Here is a 13,503-nt window from a genome sequence, read left to right as displayed (position 1 = left end):
GTTGCTTCCTTGGAGCTTGCTGCATGCTGGGGACCTGCTGGGCTGCAGAGCCACGGTGGTGCAGAAACACGCTTAGGTCAGCTTGCAAGCTTGGTTCTTGCTGACTTTGCCACCAATGACTTACCTATTTGTGAGACTCGGACATTTACCCCATGGAAAACAGAGCCTGTGGTTTTTGCAGAGTGGGATACTGAGGCCTTTGAGGACCAAAGCTCAGTTTTTTAAGGCAATTTCAGATCTAGCTATTTAATGATGCAGATAGGCAGCTTTAGGAGGTCTAATGTGCCCATGGTGCCAGAGAAAGGAGTATGCCTCTCTGCGCCTTTCAGCATCTAAGTATCGGGGGAGAAGAGAGACTTTTGGCTGAGTTTGCATGTAAAGGCCATGTTGGGGTGAAAGATGGAGCTTGGCTTCTTCCACATCCCCAGATGGGCTGGGCTTGCTTCTCCCCATGTGCCCGTTTTTTTGGCTATGTGGCCCTGAAGCCCCGGGAAAGTGGCAGTGGGATTTCTTTAAGGTCAGAAAAGCTTCCTACGAAAAAAGCATCCATTGAGGAGGAATTTGGGTGCTTCTGAACATGGTGAGGCGTCTGTGGGTTACAAACCAGTTGCACACTGTCCACTGCACAGTTTCACACAATCCCCCTCTTGACTACATCCCCAAGAGACCCCAGGACCAGCTAGTGTCTGCCCCCACCCCGGCATGCGTCTGAGGGCACTGGTCCCCTAATTATGAGTGTCGTCACTTCTGCTGCTCGCGCAGCCTGGAGTTAGGATGCAGACCAAATGTTTATGGAGGTAAACATGATTATCTCCAATCACAGGCCTTAATGATGGTTATTGTAATGACAGCTATTGTGGGAAGGGCATGTAATTATGTTGATTCTTCCTTTTATTGTACATCTAATAATAAGCTGTTTTATCTAAGAGTACAGGGGAGCTGGGGGAAGATGGGGCATTTATTTCATTAGGGATTTTTTCCTGTTCGCCTGTTAGGCTAAATCCTGAAATCTTGTTCAGCCTTTCTGGAGTCAGAAGGCCCCCTCGGTTCAGTGGGGAGTCAGGACAAGGGCGCTTATCCTACCTAGTTCCCAGGAGTGCCCATGCAGGGAATGGGCCCCGGTGTGGTAGGTGGTGTTGAGATTCTGGCCACTTTGCAGAAAAATGTGGAGCATTCATCTAATTCCTTAATTTTCACCAAAGAAAAGAGTAATTGATGGGTTTGTGCTGGCTGTAGTCTAACTAGCTGAGAGGACCCCAGGGCTATCTCATAAAAAAGAAGCCACGGTGAGTGATAGATCACTGAGATGGCTGGAGCTAGCCTGGCATTTTAAGACTTAATGGGTTAATAAAGTGTGTGTTTTAGGTGTCTGTCACTAAGTAGAGTTTGTCCATTCCCTGCACACACTCATACCTTGACAGCAGTACCTTTGACCTGCCATGCGCTACCCCTGCCTTCTTTGTCTGCTCCGTCCATCTGCCTCGGCTCAGGTTGCACTCAATGTTTATCCCCCGTAATCCAATTTAAGTTGCTGAAGAAAGCAACGGGGATTTACAGAAAGAAGGAAAAAATCTCACTGGGTTTGCAGAGCAGAAAAGACAGACTTTTTTTTCCCCCTTCTTTTTCTTTAGGATAACTGCCTCTTCTCATCTCTTGTTTTTACCATGCATTAACAATCTGACCTTCGCTCTGGTTTTGAGCCTAGTGCGGTGGGATCTGTATTAGGGACAGGCATTACAAAGACTGTGCTGGGCTGGTGTTTGCCAAGAGAAGTTGCCCACGTGCGTCCCAATTCTGTGAGCAGCTGTGGAGTCAGGCCCCCCTGAGCCCGTGAGAGAGGGGAGACGCTGTGTCGCAGGTTTCAGCAGCTGGAAACCTCCACCCATCGAGGGGCTGCTGCACAAGATAATCGTTAGAAAGGCTTTCCCTATATTTGGATGAAATTGTAGTTTTCTTACTCTGTTGGGATTTCTTCTCCATTGCTCTTCTTTAAAAGAAAAACAAAATTTGTCTTCATCCCTGCATTTACACTCTTCAGATATTTATATGACTCCTGTTTCTTGGTCGTTTTTTGTCTTTCATGTCAGCATGTATTTTGGGCTAATCTTGAAACAATAGCTCTATTTCTGTTGTCTTCTGTAGGGTCTAATCATGACTATGGCAAATTATACCCTAAAAAGGTGTGCTGGACCAAGTGAAGCATAACATGCCAAAGATGTAGTGTTTAAAGGCTCTGTTGGCAAAAGAAGTAAATTAGTATGTATCTGTACGATGGGAAGCGAGGGTTTGCCTATTGTTGGTACAAATTCTGCAGTAACTTATCTCTCCTGGACCTCGTTTAGCGTAATTGCTTTGCAAGAAACCTTTTGTGTCGCTGAGCCAGAACATTGTGCATTTGTATTTCGGTGCTTAACTTGTTCTTCATTAAGGACTGAATAGCACCATCCTTTGCCTGTTACAGCGCGAGAGAGACCAAAGCAACAGAAGGGCATGTGTTACGCGCGAGAGGCAAACAGCCTCCTGCTCTGCCAAGCGGGAGAAGTGTCACGAAGATGCCGGTGGCAATATGGTCTGAATCGGGAGCTGCCGAACCCCCTCTTCACCCCCGCCGGCTGTGCTGCTAATGGGGCTGGGCCATAGCGCAGCCCCCTCCCCGCCTGGGAGCAGATTTCTTGAACTGGTGTAAACTGCTCCTAGGGTTGGGAATGGCTGATGTGAAGTAAGCACTGCCCCATGCTTGAGCAAGTTTTTATTGTGTATGGCTGTTTTCCTGCAAAGGGAGGTGAAGAGGCAGTCTTCAGTGGGGTATGAAGTGGAATTCGGGTTTGGCAAGCCACCGAAGGGGTATGTCTGCCTGTCCCCCTCAGTGGAGTCTCCAGACGTAGCCTTGCAGGTCTGTGCCTGTTTGTGCCTTCGGCAGATGCGCCTCGAGATTCTGATAACAAAGCCCTGGGAGGCAAAGCATGCCCAAGGGGTCTGTGTTTCTCCAAAACAGTTGCACCCTGTAGCCCTAGTGTAGCCCACTATATCCAAAACGCATTCACCATCCCATTAGCTGGGTTCTTGCTGCTGTTTGTGGACACGCTGCTGACTCTGTCATTCTCTCTTCATTTTAGATTTTGGCCATTCCTCCGAGCTGGCGTTCGTTGTGGAGCCTAGTGATGACATAGCTGTGCAGGAGCAACCCTTGATCCTCTACTGCCAGGTGGAGGGCATTCAGCCCATCACCATCACGTGGCGGAAGAATGGCGTGATGATCGTGGACAGTGAGAATGCCTTCATGTTGGCCAACGGGTCGCTCTACGTCTCCCGCTTCCAGAGGGTCCGGGGAGATGGGTCCTCGGATGAAGGAGAGTACGACTGCATGGCGCAAAACCACTACGGGCTGGTGGTGAGCCGGAAGGCGAGGATTCAGGCAGCGAGTAAGTATGGGCATCGTTGCATCTGCACCTCATGGGGCAATCCCACAAGGGGCCCTGGCTTTGCTGGGAAGCAGGAGGGCGGTGTGGTGGGTGCTGGGTGTTCAGGGAGGGAAAAGAGGGGAAAGAGAAAAAAGAACGTGGAGCTGGTGTGGGGATCTGGCTGGCATCTAAACTGCGTAGCTGTCCAGGTGTGAAAGAAAAGCTAATTAGCCTTCTCAGGGGGAGAAAACTAAAGCTGCCACCTAGTAAATTCTCTGTCTTGGAGGGGTAAGTTATGTTAAAGTCATACAGTGAAATAGTCCATGGTTTGTGTATCTCCTGTGGTCAGTTTGGAAGCCCCTCTGCTTTGCAGCACGTCTGGGCTCTACTCAGCAGGCAGCGCTTTCCAAAACATAAGCAAAGACCTTCTGAAGGTCATGGTTTCTGTCATTTTGTTATTGAAGGCAGGCAATGTGGAGGCAGCAAGGTCTTATTTACTACCCAGAGTGGCAGCGCCTTTGGGGGCAAGGCTAACAACACCAGACTGATTGTCTGGTGGGGGAGCCTGGAGGAGGAAAGAGATGAAAATGTCAGCGAGGGAACGAAATTTAAAGCTGGGGGAGGAAGAATTACGGGGCAGGCTGTGACTCCAGCCCTGCGCAGTACCCAGCTTAGCCCGTTGCATTGCCATGGCCGGAGCGGTTGGTCCTGTTGGGTCTCCTGCCACGCAGGCTGCTGGGCTTCCCCTTGCTGGCTCTGGTTGTCCTGGGACTGCTGGCAGACCTGAGGTGTCCTGGTGGTTTCTGCCCCAGTTGAGTTGGTGGCCAGCTTTCCCCACAGGCTCTCTGTGGGCTCTGGGTGTGCAGCCACTAATCCTTTTTGCATTCAACCAGAAGTCGCTGCTTCTGGTTGTAATTTATATATGGGTGTAATTTATATATAAATTTATATATGTAATTTATATATGGGTGTGAGGATGGGTGTCTGGTATGGCCCTGAGACCTGGTTAAATAAGTTTTACTGAAGGGTTCTCCAACTTGTCTGGGCGATGGCTACCATTCTTCTTTCTGTGCAAGCAACTTACTATCGCTTCTGTTGCATTTGTAAATCACACCGTGATTTTTTGGTGCAAAGCAGGAAAAGCCTATGGCAAAGTCTGGGGCCAGGGTTCCCTGGCCGCGCTCCCCGAACTGGGGGGCCTGTTGGAGCACTGCCGCCCACTCCCCGCAGCGCTGGGGCCGGCTGGCAGCCCACCAAGGGAACACTCCAGCCCTTGTGTATAACAATCCCCGAGTGCATGAAGTGGCCATCTGCAAACCTAGCTTTTCAGTGGTGTAAGAAGTGACATTGTCCAGGAGCCAAGGGCTTTGGGTCCGTGCCAGATTAGCAGCTGGATCTCAAACTTGTCAGTCTTGTGGTGCTAAACCTTGGAGCACTTTTGGTGAACAGCTCTGGCATTTATGAGCCGGGAGCTGGCTGACACACAAGCACAATGTCAAACTTCTCGGACCCGTAAACAGGAGACGTGAGAGCTGGAGGAATTACCTTTGGGATAGTGGATTGTCAATAAACACTGTTATCTCGGCTCCTCCATCAATATGTATGTGATGTGCTGTGTGTCCCTGAATAGCATTTCCTTTTGTAGCCGTAGTTTAGTGTGAATCAAAATGAAAAAGGGATCGGGTTGAAAATGCTCTGATCTCTGTTCTGGCTTGGTTTCTTGCCAGGCCTGAGAAAAAGTCTGGGTGAAGCCAGCACAAAACATGGGGCACCTGGCCTCGATGCCACAGGTGCCTGCTGATAATGGGAATAAAATGGGATGTTGTGGGCAAATGTAACCTGCTGCTCAGGGCGAGCTCCCCTGCTGTGCCTGAACTGCAGGAGCATGCACTTGCGCTTAGGACTTGGCTTAAGCATAGATGAAATCTCCTAAGAATGAATCATAGTTGTACCCTTGAGCCCCCATGTCTCAGGGTGGTTACACATAAGTAATAGCAATTTTCCTTGCCCCAAGTTCCGATAAGCAAGTCAAACAAAGAAGGAGGGTGATTATCCCCATTTTGGGGATGAGGGGACCATTGCATCAAAGAAATGGGTGCTGGCTGCCTGGAAGGGGAAAAAAAAAAAACCCCAAGTGCTAAGCAGACCTTTGCGAAGCAGAGTAAATACTGCCGGTGGGTAAAACCTCATCCCAGCGCTGATCTCTCCTACCCTCTGAGCCTGACATGTGAACACAAAAGCAAAGGAGAAATAAAAACCTTTCGCAAACAAAAATCTTGAAAGTTGATCAAGGCCGTGCTACTGAGGAATAAAAGGGATCTGACAGGCCGGAGCCCCTCGAGAGCTCTGCTGCACTTTCCGCTGTCTTCAAAGGCAGGCCGTTAGTCTCATATCACCGTTACAGACCCCTGGCTTTGTATTATTGCCTGGAATATAATCTTCTTGGCTCGGAGGAATGTACATATTTGCATTCAGGAAATGTGGGCTGGATATCGTATTTTTATGTTTCAAATTTACTTCAACACTTGGCATTGAGTAAAATTTAACTGGAAGAACATGCTGCTCTCAGCCGCTGCGCGTGCGGCCCTGATGGGCTTGAGGTGCGTGCAGTTCCCTCACGGAGCGGGCACTTCTTAAAACCTTCCTCCTAAAAATTGACTCGTTACATTTATTTAACTAATATTCAGGGGAATTTCCGTATGTTGTCGTTATTAACCAGAGATGCTCAGCGGAGGGAAGTGGATCTTGGCTGGTTTGTCGATTGGCAGCTCAGGTACTAAACGCGCTGATATTATTTTTCTAGCGTAACCTTCTTTTGAACAAGTACAAGTGTGCAAGAAGCCTATGCGTGACTGAGTTGAGCGGAGGCCCTCGGCATCTCCACCCTCTGCCTAACATGCTGGTTGGAATTTTTTCGCTTGCTGTTTCTGCGTCTGTTCAAACCCTGGAGTGTTAGTTTAAAAGGTTGTGGAATGCAACATGTTTTTATAATCTGATCAGGTTATTGAATACAGATCTTTTCTTTCTCCTAATGACAGTTTCATAATTTTGCATGACTCTGAGCTGTCTTAATTAAAATCAGTTTCATAAGCAGAGTGTTCTCTGGAGGCACTGCTTGGCTGTGTCTCTGCGGGTCTCTTTGAGGAGCTGTATTTCCCTTGCGCCTGCCAGAAGCTGATGCACAGCTTTGCTGTTGGTGGATAAAGATACCCTCTGAGCAACAGTAGCGGCTAGAGTCCATTCCTTCGGAAGGCAAGCTCCCCAAAACGCAACCGCCTTTCTTCTCATCACCACCCTTTGCTTAACTTGGCCTTACTTGACTCTGATCATGTTGCCTCATGGCACTTCCAGCCCTTTTTTGCCAATGCTGTAGTTTGATGGAGCTGGCTCCACATCATCATAAATCACTGCCCGGCCGGTGGAGTAAGACCCATTGATTATATCACTCAATAACAAGCAGTTACCACTAATTGGAAATCACCATCAAACTGGGTATCGGATCAGGCTCTGCACGCATCCAGCCTGAGAGTAGCAATTTTCCCTGTTTGATCTGGTGCTATAAAAATCAGGAAAGAGGGAAAGTCAGTCAATTGTGCAACTTCGAGCCAAAGAGGTTTCTTGAAGCTTGGCGAAATGGACCTGCCCAAGTACTGTGGGACCTGAGGATAGCTCTGGAGGCATCTGGGCGTGTAAAGATGCTTTTCTCATTGTGTCTTACTGCAGGGGGACTGTTTTGTAGCCAAGCTTAGCACTGCGCATCCCTTCCCTGCTGCCTTAGCCCCTTCCCTTCCACATCCTGCCCCAAATCCCTCTCCTCCATCCCACTGTGCCTGGGCATCCGTGGCACTTACCCTGCTGGCAGGAGGGAAGGGTGAATAGCCCTGGCAAGGCAGATGTTACGCCTCTCCTCTGCACTGATCCCTGCAGACAGCAGCAGCAGCGCCTCTCGCCCAGCCTGGGGCCAAGCATGCTCTCCCCACAAACACGCTGGCTGCTGTGACCTCCAGGCCAAGGGTCTCAAGGTCATCTGCAAAGTATAAAAGGGGGAGAGGTCTGGATGCATGCCTGCAAGTTGTTTTCCCTGCCAAGCTGTGTGGCTAGGGGAGGAGGTTGGGACTTGTGGGGTTTTTAAAGCAGGAAAGATCTTCCCATCGTTTCAGCTCCTCTGCACAGAATATATTCAGGGTTTAACCTGCAGCCCCCTTTCCAGGCTCTGGGGTGGTGGGAAGAGCTGCTGAGCCCAAATAATGGCAGCATTTATAAGAGTGTAGAGACAAGAAGGAAGTCTAAAAGGATTAGGGAGAGACAAAGGGGGCTGATTATTTTATGGGTCACAATACAAGGCATTAGAGTGAGATCACAAAGGGATGTAATTACAAAAGAAGGCCATACTGGGGGGATCAAACCAGGATTAGAGTGGGAAATGTTTTTACACAGTTTTGTTCCACTCATTATGAAGTTAGCATTTTAAATTAAGATTTAAATAAGGTGGCACCAAAGTTGTCACCAAGGTATTTCCTGGGCAATGCCACTGTTTGGATGCAGATTGCGAGTCTCGGCTCAAGACATCAAGGCAGACCTTAAACACGTGGGTTTGGTGTTGGTTTCTCTTGTGCGTGTAAAGTATCCGTATTGTCAGCAGAGCCCAACCTATCGCTTGTGCTTAGATCGAGTGAGCCTGTTTCTGCGGTCGGGAGCGGGATACTTTTGTGATGACACATTTTAGTGGTGCGAAACACGTGCTGGAGGTAAAGGTATGCTTTTAAAGCAAGTGCCCTGGTGTCGGTTTGCGGCTCTGGAGACGTCGTCCTGTTACTCCCAGGAACTTTTGGCTAATGGTGGCTTTCATTTTATTGCTGTTTAAACCCTGGTGTTGCACGCCAAGTTTCCTCCATCCACAAACAAGATTATTTTTTCCTTCAGTTGTGGCTCTGTTTACGTTTAATGCCCTTTCTTCTCAAATGCTGAGCATAAGGGCTCAGTTCTGATGCCAGTGATGTTTCTTTATTGGCTGTGCTTTGAATGCTCACGGCTCTTGGTAAACCCATACCAAGTTCTGGGCTTGTAGCAGTTGGTCTCAGAAGGGAAAAATACCCATGAGGAATTACTAAAAAATAGGAAAGAAAAAGAAATTAAGTAAAGCAAAAAGACTGTGAGAGAGGTTTCCTGGGGCTGGAAATGATGGGTGAGTGGGTTATTTCCTTCCATCAGCTCTTTTGGCTGCCTCTAGGACATGCTGGCTTATGTGATGCTGCCTCTCACATCTGTACTGTTGCAGTATTTGGCCCTCTGTGTGCTGCAAAACAAATATACAAATATAGGAGACACCAGGGGGAGATCGGCGAGATTTGACTGGGAATTTTAGTAGATTTGCGGGATTAAAAGAGTTTGTCACTTACCACCCACTGCATTTCAGTGTCTGCATGTAACAGCCAGGATTCACCCTGAGACTTGAGCACATTATAAGACCATATTTCTTTTGGCTGCTCATTTCTTAGCAGTGTGATAGTTATTTAAATATCATCTTGCACTTCTCTGTGAGGCTTCTAACGCAGATGCGCCAACCTTAGCTCCGGCAATGTTATCTCTCATATAGGGGGTTTGCACTGCAGGCAGTAATGTCACTTAGTCATTTATAGAAAGCTCAGGGGAAATATATCAGAAGAATTTCATTAATGGTAGCACTGTTGAGTTATTTGTCTCAATTAACTCTTGGAGCACAGCTGAGGAAGTTCTGACATCTCTGCAGCCAGTGCCTGCAGCACGAGGCTGCTCCCGAGTTCGCTGCCTGCGTTTTTAACCCAGGGTGATGCTCTGCGGGTACCTGTGCGGGCAGCTCTGCAGAGGCACCGCGGTGCTCAGCCTCGTGTGCTTTTACGCTGCTTGTTCCTCTGGCTGCTGCTTTGCTCCTGCCTCTCCTTGAAGCATGGGGCCAGGGCAGGTCTCTGCTACCTTAGTCTTCTGCTTGCAGTCATCACCCCGGCATCTCCTCGGTGCTGTCAGCTAGAGCAGCTCTTTATTTACTTATGCTTAAGGATTTGTAATGCCACTAGTTATATGGTTGTTTTTCCAGCAGGCTGCTGATGGCATGATGGTTATATATGGCTTTCACTCTCCTACTGCCCTGCAAGGGTCCCAGCTGGCTGAGCCAGCCACCATGGGGTGGCCAGTAACCCCATCTGTGCCTCAGTTTCCCCTCTCTGAACCCAGGATGGGTTTGCCTCAGTGCCATTGTTTGCACACCCCGTGACCATCTTGGCAGGGGGGCAGGTTGCTGTTTTTTGTTTACTGGGGACTTGCATTAGCTGGGGATGGTGTTTCATCTGCGCCGTTGCTTCCCTGCAAGCCTGCCAAGAGGTGAAGGGCGTGCAGTGCTGGGGAAAGGCTGGTGCCCAGGTGGGGGGGGGGGGGGGGGCTGTTTTTTTGCCGCTGTACATTGGCAAGGCTGTGAGTAGGAATCAATTTTTCAGGGGCGTTTGACCAGAGCAATCAATGCTCTTGATCTAGTGGGTAACAGGCAAGTTAAAAGAGAGCATCGCTGCGTTTGCCTTGAAGCTCTGGTCACGGCTATAATCCACAGTTACTGAAAACAACAAACACGTAAATAAATAAAAGGGCGCAGAAGCTGCAGAGGAAGATACCCGATTTTGTCAGGGCTGTGTCTTTTGTGCTGATCCCTGCCCACAGCAGCCTGCCTGCTATGAGATCGGGATTTGGGGACCCTGCTTTGAATCTTTGGGACCTTTGGATGCAGTAGTGATATGAGCAAGGGCAGGCCTTGCAAATCCCCTCTTACGGGTGAGCCCACACACAGGGGCCAAAGCTGCATTCCCGGGGATGGCAGGGTGAGACCCAGGAGAGCCGTCAGCCAGAGCTCCCCGACACTGAAGGATGCCAGATCCCTGCTCCATGCACCACCTCTTCCACTCCGGTTTTGGCTCTACCCACCATCACAGCCCTGTTGCTGGGAAGGGAGTCTGCTCCCACTCCTCCTAGGCATAGCATATGGTTTTCAGAGAGGTTCTTGCTTTAAACCCAATTTTACAGTTGGGTTGACTGAGGCAAAAGGAGGTCAAACGATTCGCCTGAGGTCACTCAATAAGTGGCTCAGATTAAATCTCAACCCACGACGCTGCCCGTTCCCAGCGCTGGCTGTGCTGGCCGGACCAGATGGCCTTCTGAATGCGGCGTCAAGATCCTCAGCTTTTTCTCTCCCTCATTGTTCTCCATTGTCGGCTCCTGAATGCAGGACCTTGAAAGTGAGAGTCATTTGGATTTGCCGAGTCCAAGTTATTCTGTTTAATGACATGGATTTGTGGGAGAGGGTTTAAACACACTGCTTTGCTACGGAGGTTTGAATTTTGCAGAGGTTTACCCCTTTGCTTTGGTTTTCTGATGTTAAAACTCTCTCTGCCCCCACCAGCTAAAACTGGTCCCTTACCCTTTCAGCTGCTCTGCTGTTGTCTCACCAGTTGTGGGACTGCTCTGGCTTTGTACCTGCACAGGTTTCTCCTTAGGGCTCTCACGCCCTGATCCCTGGGATAATTCCCTGGGTGATTTTGCTGCCGCTTCCACATCACTCTGGTCTGTCTGTGCAGTTTGTGCCTTCCCCCTTAGCTTGGTCCTGGGATTGCACAAGTGGGGTCAGTGCAGGGTGCTGTTGGACGGACAATGTCATGTGTTTGGCTCTGGGAGCCTTCAGGCTCTTGTGTTAGCTCTGGAAACAGATGGAGATGCTGACATCTCCCTCCTGGTCTGGTGTGGAGTCCCATATATCGCTCCTGACAGCAGGAGAGGCCACGGACACAGTTAAAGCAGTGCATTGGATATCACGAGACAAGCTCCATCTACACTCTCTAAACCAAGGATGTGCCTGGAAAAGCACGGCTCCGCAACCTCTTTTGGAAAGCGGGTAGACAAATCCTTGGGACATGCAGAGCAGAGACCGTCTGCCCAGGGAGCAGCGATGCTGGGGTAGCTGACCCTGCACACACCCGCCTGCCCGGTGGTGGGGAGCTCTCCTGCGCCCACACATCCCTCTGCACCCCACGGGAGGGCCCGCACTCGGACCGGTGCCACTCACATGCCTCGGTAAGTTGGCACCACTTGAGCATGCCTTGATTAATGGTGTTTTTTTGTCAGTCCTAAGAGGCCCCCATTATGTCCCTTTGATGCTGCATTTCACACTTACCACTGTCACCGAGCTCAATGACTAATTTTCATAGGTCACGGGAGAGGGACAATGGATCAGGCCACGTTTGGAAGAAACAAATGAAATTTTGCTGCAACTGAGAGCACTAATTAAGAGTGAGGATCAATTTGGGTGTACAAAAGAGATAGTTTTAGGCTGCTGGTGTGTAAATGAGTGGCAGTGTTGCAGTAGCAGAAAAGGCTCAGTGTGTGCGTACTTCAGCTGCAGCATTGTACGCCGCTGCATTTGATCGATACTTCTGTGCTTATTCATCGAGGAAAAACCAAGTGTTTTCCTGCCTGCTGTGCCCAGGAGGGGCAGGGACAGCAAACCTGCCGGATCAAGTCATGGTTAATCCCTGCGAGATGCTTTTGGCCAGCAGCAAGAGCAGGAGCTTGTGTTCCTTCAGTTGTGTTGCTCCTCTTGGAGCATGGCACTGCAAATTGGCTGGTGGCTTTTGAGCGTAGTTCACTGTGCTCCCGGCCCACCTCTCTGGGCAGGGTGATGCCCATCCTCACCTCGGGCCGTAGCTCGCTCTACCAGGGATTGCACTGCTTTGCTGAGACTGCAGAGGAACGCTGATTTGGAGGAGGTGTCAAAGAGGGAAGGGGGACAGTGAACTTCAATCAACAGGGATGTCATGGATGCAGCAGGAGGGACAAGGAAAAGCCAGGTGTGCACAGGTTGGGTTCATGGCTTTGCTGATCGTTGAAGAAACGTGATTCAGGTTTGCCCAAGTCTTCACAGACAAAAACAAGTCAGAGCTAATGTGTATTTGGGATGAGCTGGTTGCAAATGTCCAGATCCCCAGGCTGTGCCAGTTAAAATCAGTTTGCAAATCATTTTGGTGGTAGAAATGCATCATGTCTATTTTTGGTTTGATTTGCCTTGGGCAGAAAGGTAGGAACATTGACTGGGGTGTCCTTTTGCCAAGAGGGTTCTCCAGGACCTGTGGGGTTCCCATGAAGCAAAGGCTAAATAGATTTGAACCAAAACAGGTTTATGGTACTGAGCTAACCTCCAAAATGATCAGGTGGAAGCGGCAGTCCCCTGTTTCCCCTTGGTCCTTGGTGAGGTTTGCCCATTACCATTTTTTTTCCCTGCAGCTCAGCATCTTCCCCAGAGGGCAGTTGGACATTCAGCCTCGGTCCAGAGGTTTGCTCTCATCCTGAGCTCTCTGCAGTGACATTGCCCTGAATGGCCAAGCAATGTGGCCGTGTCCCGTTGGTCCCTGGCGTGGCGGCTCCTGCCGAGGTGAGAGTACTTGCCAAGGCATTTTATTTGCTCAGAGCAGCATCCACATCCAGCTCACCATGATTTCCCACGGCAATGTGTAAAGGCATGGGAGGGAAAGTCCCGACTGTGTCTTTCATTAGTGATCCTAATGCTCCAGGGAGAGGAGAGGCAGGGCCCCAAGGGGGTCAGCTCGAGCTCTCTCTCTCAAAAAAAAAAAAAAAAAAAAGCGGGGTGGGAAGAGAAAAGAAAAAGTCTTTATAAAAATAATGTATTTTAAGTGAGCCTATAGGTAGTAACGCTTGGAGGCATTTTATGACCATTGGGAAAAATCTGTCTTTAAATTCTTCTGCTGCATTAGAGAGACCTTTGCAGAAGGGGGATGTGGAGGTGATGCTCCAGGGTACACGTGGGGCCACGTTAGCTACGCTCCCTCTGCCCCCAGAAGCCCCGTGCCTGCCGTGCCCTGGGCCTGCCATGGCTCTGCAGGGCATTGCCTGGCGCCTGGGATGGCAGCACAGGCTGCCCGGTTGTATGAACGCAGCTGAGTTTTGCCAGCCATGAGGATACAGTTAGTTAGACCCCTTCTCCCTCCTTCCCCACCCCAGCAGTGGTCTCTGCCCGATCTCTCCTGTCGGTGGTGAGGAGCAGGAAGAGCAGCAGCACTTGTTGCCCAGG

The 13,503-nt window shown here is 49.8% G+C and overlaps 1 protein-coding gene across 1 annotated transcript in view; it reads left to right on the top strand.

Annotated features, from left to right (window-relative positions):
• IGDCC3 (immunoglobulin superfamily DCC subclass member 3) overlaps positions 1-13,503 on the top strand; it is a 112,438-nt gene that overhangs the window by 8,189 nt on the left and 90,746 nt on the right. Inside the window, exon 2 of the mRNA XM_075100730.1 lies at positions 3,117-3,422. Coding sequence (XP_074956831.1) covers positions 3,117-3,422 — 306 coding nt within the window. The remainder of the gene's footprint in view (positions 1-3,116; positions 3,423-13,503) is intronic.

The sequence above is a fragment of the Phalacrocorax aristotelis genome, chromosome 7, assembly GCF_949628215.1.
Source record: "Phalacrocorax aristotelis chromosome 7, bGulAri2.1, whole genome shotgun sequence".
Classification (NCBI taxonomy): domain Eukaryota; kingdom Metazoa; phylum Chordata; class Aves; order Suliformes; family Phalacrocoracidae; genus Phalacrocorax; species Phalacrocorax aristotelis.
This window is presented reverse-complemented; position numbering and strand designations above follow the sequence as displayed.